The sequence below is a fragment of the Bufo gargarizans genome, chromosome 2, assembly GCF_014858855.1.
Source record: "Bufo gargarizans isolate SCDJY-AF-19 chromosome 2, ASM1485885v1, whole genome shotgun sequence".
Taxonomy (NCBI): Eukaryota; Metazoa; Chordata; class Amphibia; order Anura; family Bufonidae; genus Bufo; species Bufo gargarizans.
The window spans coordinates 370,652,070-370,663,662 of NC_058081.1; the positions used below are offsets into that span (position 1 = coordinate 370,652,070).

General features: G+C 39.9%; 2 protein-coding genes and 1 long non-coding RNA gene across 4 annotated transcripts; 2 read left to right on the plus strand and 1 right to left on the minus strand.

The window, feature by feature from the left end:
* The first annotated feature begins 383 nt into the window (after positions 1–383).
* LOC122926174 lies at positions 384–983 on the plus strand. The gene is made up of 3 exons (XR_006387653.1): positions 384–577; positions 662–727; positions 950–983. It is a non-coding gene; the product is annotated as an uncharacterized LOC122926174 (long non-coding RNA).
* An 11-nt stretch (positions 984–994) lies between these two features.
* On the plus strand, positions 995–4,068 carry LOC122926175 (extensin-like). Of its 2 annotated transcripts, XM_044277555.1 has the most exons (4): positions 995–1,009; positions 1,077–1,184; positions 2,143–2,302; positions 2,384–4,068. In XM_044277555.1, exons 3-4 carry the CDS (start codon positions 2,187–2,189, stop codon positions 3,687–3,689), a joined length of 1,422 nt encoding a protein of 473 aa, XP_044133490.1. In that variant the 5' UTR covers positions 995–1,009; positions 1,077–1,184; positions 2,143–2,186; the 3' UTR covers positions 3,690–4,068. The 2 variants fall into 2 exon arrangements, with proteins under 2 accessions (XP_044133490.1, XP_044133489.1); XM_044277554.1 differs by lacking the exons at positions 995–1,009; positions 1,077–1,184 and having other exon boundaries at positions 1,608–2,302.
* Positions 4,069–5,383: 1,315 nt separating this feature from the next.
* On the minus strand, positions 5,384–11,593 carry LOC122925909 (protein ALP1-like). Its single transcript, XM_044277253.1, has 3 exons — positions 11,159–11,593; positions 6,576–6,959; positions 5,384–6,263 (listed from the first exon to the last, which is right to left on the minus strand). The coding sequence occupies exons 2-3, from the start codon at positions 6,884–6,886 to the stop codon at positions 5,384–5,386; spliced, it is 1,191 nt and encodes a 396-aa protein (XP_044133188.1). The 5' UTR covers positions 6,887–6,959; positions 11,159–11,593.

An 11,593-nucleotide genomic window follows, 5' to 3' on the forward strand; every position in this document is an offset into this window, starting at 1 on the left:
CTACTGGTGCATGCTATTTGGCTACTGGGGGCTAATATCTTGAAACTGTGGATGCTATTAGGCACATGGTGGATGTTATTAGTCTTTTGTGAGATGCTATTACGCTACTGGGACATGTTATTTGGCTACTGGGGGCAAATATTTTGAAACTGTGGATGCTATAAGGCTATGGGAGGATGCTATAAGGCTACTGGGGAATGCTATTATGCTACTGTTGAAGGATGCTATTGCGCAAGTGGGGGATGCTATTCGGCTACTGCGGGGGTGCTACTAGGCTACTGGGGGATGCTATAAGGCTGCTGGAGAATGCTATAAGGCAACCGTGGGATGCTATAAGGCTACTGGGGGATGCTATAATGCTACTGGGGAATGCTATAAGGTTGATATAATTTTAATGACCAGAGGAGCAATTTTGTGTTTTGACTAATCCCTGTTTTTACCCTTGTTGCATCTTGTGCCAATGTGTATGTTGAAATATGTCTATAAGCTCTTGTCTATAATGTTTCTGTAACGTTTTCAGATGTCTTCGCCTTCTCCTTCGGTTTGCAGTCGAAGTACCCCCTCCTTTCACATGCAGGTAAAAATCTTTAAATAAAAATCTATTATTAATGATCCAAATAATAAATATGTTTGAACCACAATACATATTTATATATTTCAGGGACACTCCGACACTGAATCCTCTGCTGGCGAGGAATTGCGTTTTTCTCCTGAACCAATGGAGTCAGTAAGTGTGGAATGTTATATTTAGATTTTTTTGGTTTCTACACATCCATAATTGGTACAATGGATATAAACTCGAAAGGTACATGATTTGCCAACACCGCAAAAGGATAGATAGGCCAATGTATTGGCAACAAGATTTGAAATAGTGTATATGGCATTTTGGTTGCTGCAGGGCAGGCAGATGGCAATTTTCACTGAATAGAAAACTGTGTTTGTTATTCAGACACAGGAGGGTACACATTCAATAGAAAATCCGCAAAGTAGACGTCATAACGACGATGATGTGATATCTATACTTAGGTTCTCTAACTAAATCAATTTTCTTTTGTGATAACTAAATTATTTATTAGGACCCAAACAGTCAAATTGAAAATCCATCACCTGTTCAAAAAAGAACTTCCAGGCGTGGTGGTCGCGGACAACGTGGTCGTGGCAGTCGTGGTGGACGTGTAGGCCGTGTGAGTAGGCACATGTGCTGTGATGTGAGCTGTCCACACTGCCCTCAGTATACAGTATCTTATATCACCTATAAGATAACGTGGCCATCATACCTCAATTTTTTTTTATTATTAGAACAAATGACCATGAGGATTGGAGACATTTGTTTTACCCAAACCAAAGTTTAAGTGTTGCTTATGCCATAATGGACATACCATGAACAGGGGCTACTCTCTTATAAAATAAAAAGCAATGACCCGCTCGCCAAGTCTATATCTTTATAGCCGTTCACACCCAAAGACCAAATACAAGGAAACCCAAAAAATGTTTATATTTTTTTATTAAAACAAAAGATGCAGTGGGCAGTGGTTGGCACATGCAACATATTCGCTATACAAGTTTTATCCAAAAGACTTAAGTGCTATCGGAATTGCAGGTAGCTTTTATAGGTAATGATAACATTTGTTTTAAACCAAATAGGGTAGACAGCAAGAATTGGACGAGGAAGATAGGCAATTTCTCCCAATCATAAACTGTGAACTGCTAATACAGCTAGTAGAAGCAAGGCCAGCTCTATGGGACCAAACAGACCCCAAGCACTCGGACCACAACACGACTCGTCGACAATGGCAAGAGGTCTATGCCAATTTGGTTCCCACATGGAACGATTTGAGTCGTCAGGCTAAAAAAAATTGTGGTACATTAATTTCATTCCTTTTGTTAAATCATTTGGTTTTAGAAGATTTGATAGTGATGTTTCTAGTTGGAAGAATAGTGAAGTGAGCATAAGTTTTCTGTTTGGAAAACTTTGTTTCAACAACTGATACAGCCAATTCAGGTACCGGGCAAAATAACAGTTAAATACAATGCAGAATTTTGGACTGCCTGGGGCAACAGTTTTTTATGCAATCCGATGTCAACAGAAAAGAATATATATAGCATTATATACGGTTATTAAAATTGTTCTTTATTTTCTAGCTGAAATCATATCAACACGCTGGAGGTCAATACGCGATAGGTTTATGCGTGACCTCAATCATGAACGAACGGCGCCAAGTGGTTCGGGTACTTCTCGGAGGAAACCTTACCAATATGCACCACATCTTCAATTTCTTCAACGTTGTTTTCAGCAGCGCATGTGAGTTAAATTTCCTAAAGAGAAGCCAAAAAAAAATTATGAATATAGAAATTATACCTTTTATTTCCCTATCTATTTTAGGACTCATTCAAGCACACTCCCTCCTGAAGCAGAACCTGTTGAACATGAGGACTCAACCGAACAATTGTCTGGACGATCTACCGATCAAACTTCATTACCATCTCAGTCACAGGATTCTGCTCTGGAGTCGCGCGGCCGGCAAACTGAGACATGTGCTCAGATTGAAGATACTCGACAGTTCATTTCTTCTGCATTTGACAGAGTTTTAAGTAGGCCGAGGCCACTTCGAAGACCACATAGAGTCTTTGAGGATCTTGCACTGATCTTCCGAGATTGTTTATTAAAAATAGAGGAGGAGCAAACTCGGTATAAGCAAGAGTTAACTTCCATGATCAATCATGTCGAGGTAGTTTGTCGTCCAGAACCCCTTAACCATAATCAGCAGTTTCTCTTAACGTTAAGTCATTGGATGGACAACATGACTCCAGAGCAGAATTGTGATTGTCGAGTGACATTGATCAAAACTGTTTGGAATATTAAACACACACCATCCTCTAATTTTGTTCCTCTGGCTCAGTCGTATCCACCAGCCACCTCCTACCCAACATCCATGACTTCTCCACCTGCTCACTCATACTCTGAGCCACATATCGCTCCCCAGTCACAAAACTTTCAACAGTCACAAAACTTTCAACAGTCACAAAACTTTAGCCACTCCCAAAACTTTCCCCCATCCAAAACTTTACCTACGTACCACAACTTCCCACAGGCCCAAAACGTAGGCACTGCACAAAACTTTCCAGCTTTACAGAACTTTCCATCAACATCCCACATCTTTATTCCATCCCAAAGCCATCCACCGTCCCAAAGACAACCTACGTCCCACCAATACCCAACGGCTCACACATTTCCACCTTCTCAAAGCCATAGCACATCCGTCAGATATCAACCTGCATCAACCTTTCAAGAGACTTTAAGCCAATCTCAATCACAGCTACCTTCCTATGTCTCTGCACAAACACCTTTCCAATCCAACAACACTGGAAGTTCCCAAACACGTCTACAGACACCAAGTCCAGATGTGATTTCTATGTCAACTCCAAATAAAATCTCCATAAACGAAGGTGTTTCCACCTCTGTTTTTCCCACTCCAACCACTTTTACTACCCCTTTCTCAAACAAATCTGTTCCATACCAATCTGATACTGATTCATATTCCCTTCATACCCCACAACATCAACAACAGGGTGAATATGTCAGACCACAACATTCGTTCATGCAATCACTTCTAGACCAAAGTGCAGAAGATGCTGGGTCCCCAACTGCAGCCCCAGGAAAGGCTCCATTCACTCAACCACCACCCTAGTTAACAAAATATATATTATGTTTTAAAGTTTATAAATGAGTACCTCACAAGGTTTATATTGACCACTGTGTCAATTTGTTGAAGTTTATAAATAAGTACCTCACAAGGTTTATATTGACCACTGTGTCAATTTTTGGAAGTTTATAAATAAGTACCTCACAAGGTTTATATTGACCGCTGTGTCAATTTTTGCACTTTAATGATGTTGAACTTGAAAGATTTTATATGTTTTATACTTTTATATTATTAGATTAATAAGGATGTTTCAGATATGTGTGTAATTATTGTGCACTTATCAGCTTTCAGAAGCCGATACAAGCTGCTAAATATAGGCAGGTGGTTTGATTTCCTCGTTCGGACGTTTAGATTTTCAAGAACTAACATGATAATCATAGCAGATTGGACCCTAAAAAGAGTAATTGGCCTTATTATTCATGATTTCTTTATCTCCTTCCCAAGGTGCTGATGACTTACAGTTTTCCAACTAGTCTTTTTTCCTTATATTAAGGAGAAAAATGCCATTCATCAGCACATGGGTCAGAGACACAGAGATTAGCTACCATGACTAGACTCAGATTGGTTCAACTCTTTTACAGTAATGGACTGCAATGATTATGATGATAGTTCTTGTTTACCACTTGTGAGTGAGTGACACAGTACACAAATCTATATACTGTCACTTATTCACCACCTTGCGTGGTCTGCACAAAGCTGATGACTTTTTCAGTCTCCCACCTGTTGTTCCATTGCTATTGTCTCGCTATCGTGATCCTCCATTGTACACTTGCTTGAAAACAATGCAAATACAATAATAGAAATGGCATATGTCATTACTATTTTCTTTGATATAATGTCTCATGCACAAGACTGAACACACTCAGAGACATGGTGTTTGTCAAAAAAAAATTGTACCTGCTGATGTAATTTAAAGGGGTACTGGAGGACACACCATCAGTGATTACACTGATTCTTTGCATGTTGTGCCACCCACATGGCTGTAGTCTAGCACTTTTTACATCATATTGATGATGCACAGTAGCCCTGTGTTTGGTGCATAGCAGCATTGAAATAACTGATAATGTGCACTTCCATTTGCATGATTCATGTCACCATATAACTTCTTGCCCGCTCAAGGAAGACATGTCTCGCGGTGCATACTGTAGTGTGATTATTCTGAACTTGGTATGATGATGCTATCACATAGCATGTGCAATCATGAGAATGGTGTACACTTCAGTCACAGATAGAACAACTTTTTCACAATGGACATTTTGTTATTCCTACATGTACGGTAGAGCTTATCCTTTTCTTATGTGAATTCTAGTTCCATTGTGTTGAGCTACGTGCTTTTATGGAAGTTTATTTGTAAACTTATGCAAATGATTATTAAAATATAAAAATATGTTTATCTAAATAAATACTTTTATAATTTCAAATATTCTTTGTCAGTGGTTTTCATACTTTCAAGACTCAAAACGACAAACAAGGGATATGGAGATGCTTGGAGAGGCTTACCTTTTGCTGAATCCAAGGCAATAAATGTAGGTAGACCGATACATCATGGTTGACTCAACAATAAACAACAATATATTAAGAAGAAACAATAAAATAAACTATTATGTACATAACTAATTACAACTTTCAACTGTACATATTTAATAAACAAACAGTAACAAACAATAGAGAATATTTGTTCAAATATGTTCATCCTGCCAATGCACAGATCCAGCTGAAGAAATGAAATATTCTGCAAATTGATCGCGCATGCGACTCACAGCAACTGTTGATCTTGGGCCAGTTTCTATGTTATCTCCTGGTGGATTTAATGACAGTGGCTCCGTAGGCAAAGGCTCTTTGGTCAGTACATAATTGTGCAACACAACGCATGCTTTTATGACATCATCCACAGTATTTGTTTTCAATTGTATTGGACGAGTGAATATTCGCCATTTTGCAGTCAATATGCCAAAAGCACACTCGACCATTCTTCTTGCTCGAGTCAGTCTGTAATTGAACACTCTTTTGCGATAGTCTAGACCACAGCTGGCATATGGCTTCAGTAAATTTCCACACATTTGGAAAGCTTCATCTCCGACTAGAACAAATGGAAGTGCAGGGTTTGTAGTACCTGGTAAAGGCCTGGGCTCTGGTATACCAAAGTTTCCAGAGTACAGCCTTTTTCCCATATTAGAATTTTTAAAAACAAGTGAGTCATTTGTTTGTCCAAAAGCTCCAATATCAACAGCCACAAATTTGTAATTTGCATCAACAATTGCCATTAGGATCACATAAAAATACTTTTTATAGTTAAAAAAGGAGGATCCACTACGTGGGGGCTTCAAGAGCCTCACATGCTTCCCATCCACTGCACCAATACAATTGGGAAACTGTGTCACCTCATAAAACTTGTCGGCTATGCTGATCCACTGTTGGCAAGTAGGATGGGGAAGAAATTCTTCACGCAGAAGATTCCAAATTGCCCGGCAGGTATCTTTAACAATGTAAGATATTGTAGATTCCCCTAGTCGAAATTGAAAATGAAGACTGGAAAAACTTTCACCACTAGCCAGAAACCTACAAAAAAAAATAAAAAAATTTAACATAATTGTTACACAAATACTATTCACAATAAAAAAAACTGCAGCAAAACAACTTTTTGGATTGTCCCACAAGCATTAATTCAAGATCCTTCACAGCAAACAGATCAACATTACCTAGCGGTTGAACGGAAAATGGTATCAAATTTGGATGCATTTACATATTTTAGGTAACTACTATATTTAAAAACTTTTCTCTTGAGATTAATCATATACTCACAATAATAATAAAAACAAAAAGGCTCTGAAACACAGTAGAAGCAATAATGGAAAGCTGTACCATACATACCGCAGAGTGACCATGAGTCGTTCTTCTGGAGTTACACTCCGATGAAATTTCGTATCCTTCCGTCTTATTCGGCGACGTAAACGTTGGGAAAGGTCATCAAAGCTTGCGACACTTACACGGAGATATTCTGCAAATTTGACAGGGTGTTTTCGGAGTTCTTGATAAAGGGTCGAATATACACCTCGTGTCATTCGGCATGATGTAATGGGATGCACCCAATATCGCCGTCTCCTTTTCATGGATGACATTCGCATCTTTCGAAGTTTCCATATCATATAGTCCACAGAAAAAAGGACATGAGCAGGCAGCATTGTTCCTCTTCCAGCAATTGGATGTCACAATATGGCACCATTTTTATATAGCATGCAGATAGGGGAGGGACAACTGAAAAAAAAAAAAAGGAAAAAAACGGATCCGTTATCGGAGTAACTAAACGGATTGAACGGACATTAACTGACATTTTTAATCCGTTTATTAACGTATCCGTTAGATGGTATCCATTTAAAAACGTAGCAAAATATGTCCGTTACGTTCCGTTATGAATGAATCCGTTTCAATTTTGAAACGGACGCAAGTCAGAACGGAAAGCCGAACGGAGGACTGAACGCTGATGTGAACGAGGCCTTAGTGTGAAAGTAGCCTAATACATTTTTAAAGCGAAATACCATCCTGTTCATAGTATATATTTGTATAGTTTTCGATTTTACACTTGGGATATAGAAATCATTCTTTTTTAAAGGGATTCATGTCTACAGTGTTAAAAAAATACTTTCTGTTCTTTCAGTAGTTTTCCATTTGACAGATCAGAGGCATTTACAACGTTAGGGCTCATGCACACGACCGTTGTTGTTTTGCTATCCGTTTTTCACGGATCTGTTGTTCAGTATCTGAGTTTTTTTTTTCTCTGGCTTAAGTCCTCTTCCGTTCCGTTATTGCACAACACATATCTGTATGGTTTCCGTATTTGATCAATTTTTTGCGGATCGGAAATGGAAACAGTAACTTATAATCACCAAACACATGAGCAATATTGGATGGGCAAAATGGATCCGCAAAATACGGATGAAATACGGATTACATTCGGATGTGTATCGTGTGCGTTCAGTATTTTTGGCGGACCCATTGACTTGAAATACCAAACTTGTACATTTTTTTGTTTTACTACTTTAAAAAAATAAAAACCTTTGAAAAATATCTAAATGTTCTATGCATCACCATTTTCTGACAACCATAACTTTTTATATTTTGGTCAACAGAGCTATATGAGGGCTTATTTTTTGCAGGCCGAAATTTAGATTTTATTGGCATCATTTTTGTGGTACATACGTACGTTCAAATTTTTTTGGGGGGGGACGACAAAAAAAGGCGAAACATGTTTTTTTTCTATTATGGCGATCAACGCACAGGAAATTTTTATTAATATTTTAATATTCAGATATTTCCAGACACAGCGATACATAATATGTTTCTTTTATATATTTTTATATGTAATATTGGGAAAGGGGAGTGATTTAACCTTTTAGTATTTTTTTTTTTTTTACTTTTACAGTGACAACTTTTAACTCCCTTAGAGGCTAGAACCTGGTATGTTTTGATCCCTTGTCCTATTCACCCTAATATAAATCTATTAGAGTGAATAGCATTTTTACTTGCTCCTTGCAGAGCTGTGCCTTGTGCACAGCGCAGCAGGAAGGTTACCATAGCAGCCATGGGGAGCTTCAAAAGCATCCAGGCTGCCATGGTAACCAATTGGACCCCTGCGATTTCACTGCGGGGGCTCCAATTGGAAGACACGAGGGAGCCACATCCCTCTGTCTTACCTCACAGATGCTGCGATCAGTGTTGATGGAGGTATCTGAGGAGTTAAATGATGGGTTCATGGAATTGCCATTCCTCATCATTGCGGCTGGGTGTCTGCTGTATGATACGCACCCGTGTGCATGGAGCAGGCTTACTGCAGAAGCTCGCTCCATACATTCCCTCAGCCACCATGATGTACAGATATACTGATTTATAGCGATTCATGATGAATTAATTTCGAACAAACTGAATTTCTTCGGCAAATCGGCAATTCTAATTTTTTTAAACTTTGCTCATCTCTAATCATAATCAGCACTATGCCTTAGTAGGCTGCAAGCAGCACAGGACACAGACCAGGAGTAGTCTATTTCCTGCACAGGATCACTGACAGTGCCATGGAGGTAAGTACGGTAGTTGTGTTTGTTATTTTCATCTATAAACTGCACTATTGGGCCACTATGAGGGGAGTCATTATTATAACTGGGGGTACTATTTTAACTGGGGCACTTTGGGGGCATTATTATACCTGGGGCAGCACTACGGGGGTACTTTGGGGGGTTGTTGCTATAACTAGGGAACCACAACTGGAGGCATTTTTTGTTACATTATGGGGGCTTTATTACTAATGGGGGCACTATAGGGGCATTAATACTACTGAGGGCATTATAATTGGACATTACTTCTACCGAGAACAATAATAGGGGCTTTATTAATACTGGGGGCACTATAGGCGGATATTTTTACTTCTGGGGCATACTATGGGGAGTTTATTACTACTGGAGGGGACTGTGGAGGCTATAATACTACTGGGGACATTATGGTGGGCTTTAAATTAAAGGGACACTATGGTGGGCTTTATTACCACTGGGGAAATATGGTGGACTTTAGTACTACTGGGGCACTATGGTGAGCTTTAGTATTACTGGGGTACTATAAGGGGACATATTTACTACTGGGACTCACTGTGGGGGGCTTTAATACTACTGGGGGCACTGTGGTCACTTTATTACTACTGGGGCACTATAGGGGGCATAAGCACTACTAGGGGCACTATAAGGGAGCATATTTACCACTGGGGCATTATGGTGGGCTCTGCTACTACTGGGGCACTATAGAGGGAATTATTACTACTGGGAGGACTATGGGGAACATGATTACTAGTATGGGCACTATGGGGGCATTATTGCTTCTGGGACAATGTGGGGGACATCCGAAGTCGATTCGCATAAAACTTTGTTCCAATACTGTACAGAGCAGGAGCTCCATGCAGTATTAGAATCTATTGGCTCTGATGAGCCGAAGTTATTACTTTGCGACGTCTCGCGAGATAACTTCATATATTAATTTGTACTGTAAAAAACATTTCCCGAACTCGGGTTTGGTTCCAAGGTACAGTTCTGCTCCGTACAGTATTAGAATGAAGCTTTATACTCATACACATAAGGCTTAGATCACATCTGTGTTAGGGGTCTCCGTTGGAGATCAGGTCATAAATGCTGGAAAATATTTTGGAGCCTGACAGGCTCCATGATGGAAACCCATCAGATCTCATCATAGTCAGCAGAATCCATCAGGTGTTGTGATCTGTGATGTGCCAGCACTACAGCGCTCCTATGACAGAGCAGAACAGTGAAAGTCACTAGCACAGATGTAAGCAAAGCCTAATACACCCCAGATGCTGCAGAACATCATGTATGAGCCCGTAATTGTGTATACAATGAAGGGAACACATGATGGCAGGATTCCGTTCATTGTATAGGTGTAGGTGGTGTATAATAAAGTTAATAATTTCTTGCCTGAAGAGGACAGTATACCTGAAGAGGACAGTATACTACTACAGAGCGATCTGGATAGATTGGATGCTTGGGCAGATAAGTGGCAGATGAGGTTTAACACTGAAAAATGTAAAGTTATGCACATGGGAAGGAATAATGCAAGTCACCCGTACTTATTAAATGGTAAAACACTCGGTAACACTGACATGGAAAAAGATCTAGGAATTTTAATAAACAGCAAACTAAGCTGCAAAAAACAGTGTCAGGCAGCTGCTGCCAAGGCCAATAAGATAATGGGTTGCATCAAAAGGGGCATAGATGCCCGTGATGAGAACATAGTCCTACCACTTTACAAATCATTAGTCAGACAACACATGGAGTACTGTGTACAGTTCTGGGCTCCAGTGAACAAAGCAGACATAGCAGAGCTGGAGAGGGTCCAGAGGAGGGCAACTAAAGTAATAACTGGAATGGGGCAGCTACAGTACCCTGAAAGATTATCAAAATTAGGGTTATTCACTTTAGAAAAAAGACGACTGAGAGGAGATCTAATTAATATGTATAAATATATCAGGGGTCAGTACAGAGATCTATCCCATCATCTATTCATTCCCAGGACGGTGACTGTGACGAGGGGACATCCTCTGCTTCTGGAGGAAAGAAGGTTTGTACACAAACATAGAAGAGGATTCTTTATGGTAAGAGCAGTGAGACTATGGAACTCTCTGCCTGAGGAGGTGCTGATGGTGAGTACAATAAAGGAATTCAAGAGGGGCCTGGATGTATTTCTGGAGCGTAATAATATTACAGGCTATAGTTACTAGAGAGATATCTTTGATCCAGGGATTTATTCTGATTGCCTGATTGGAGTCAGAAGGAATTTTTATTCCCCTGAAGTGAGGAAAATTGACTTTTTTTGCCTTCCTCTGGATCAACTTGCAGGATGACAGGCTGAACTGGATGGACAAATGTCTTTTTTCGGCCTTATGTACTATGTTACTATGTTACCTGGCAACAGGATCTGATTGGAGAAGTCATCGGTGAATGAGTTCTGGGGAAAGTTGCAGGTGCCCTTGGTGAATGATGATTGGTCCTGCTCTTCAACAGACATTTCAGGTACCTATTAAAGAAGGAAACAGCAGTTAGTGCGCATTCACGGCAATGGACAACAAACAGACAGGACCTATGTCATACTTACCTATGTAAGACCTTCTCAAGCAACTCATCTACAAAGCTGAATCTAAAGGAGGAGTCACCTCGCAACAAAAATGCCTATCCGATAAACTTTACTTTTCGGATGAAGCTCCAGGATCTTCTTCTCAGGTCTTCAGCGCAGCCCCGAGCATGAGCCCAGAGAGGATCGATATCTCAGACATCACTGACACGTGCATGCACAGTGACAGCCCGAAGGAAAACTTACCTTTAAAATGGAGTTGCCAGGAA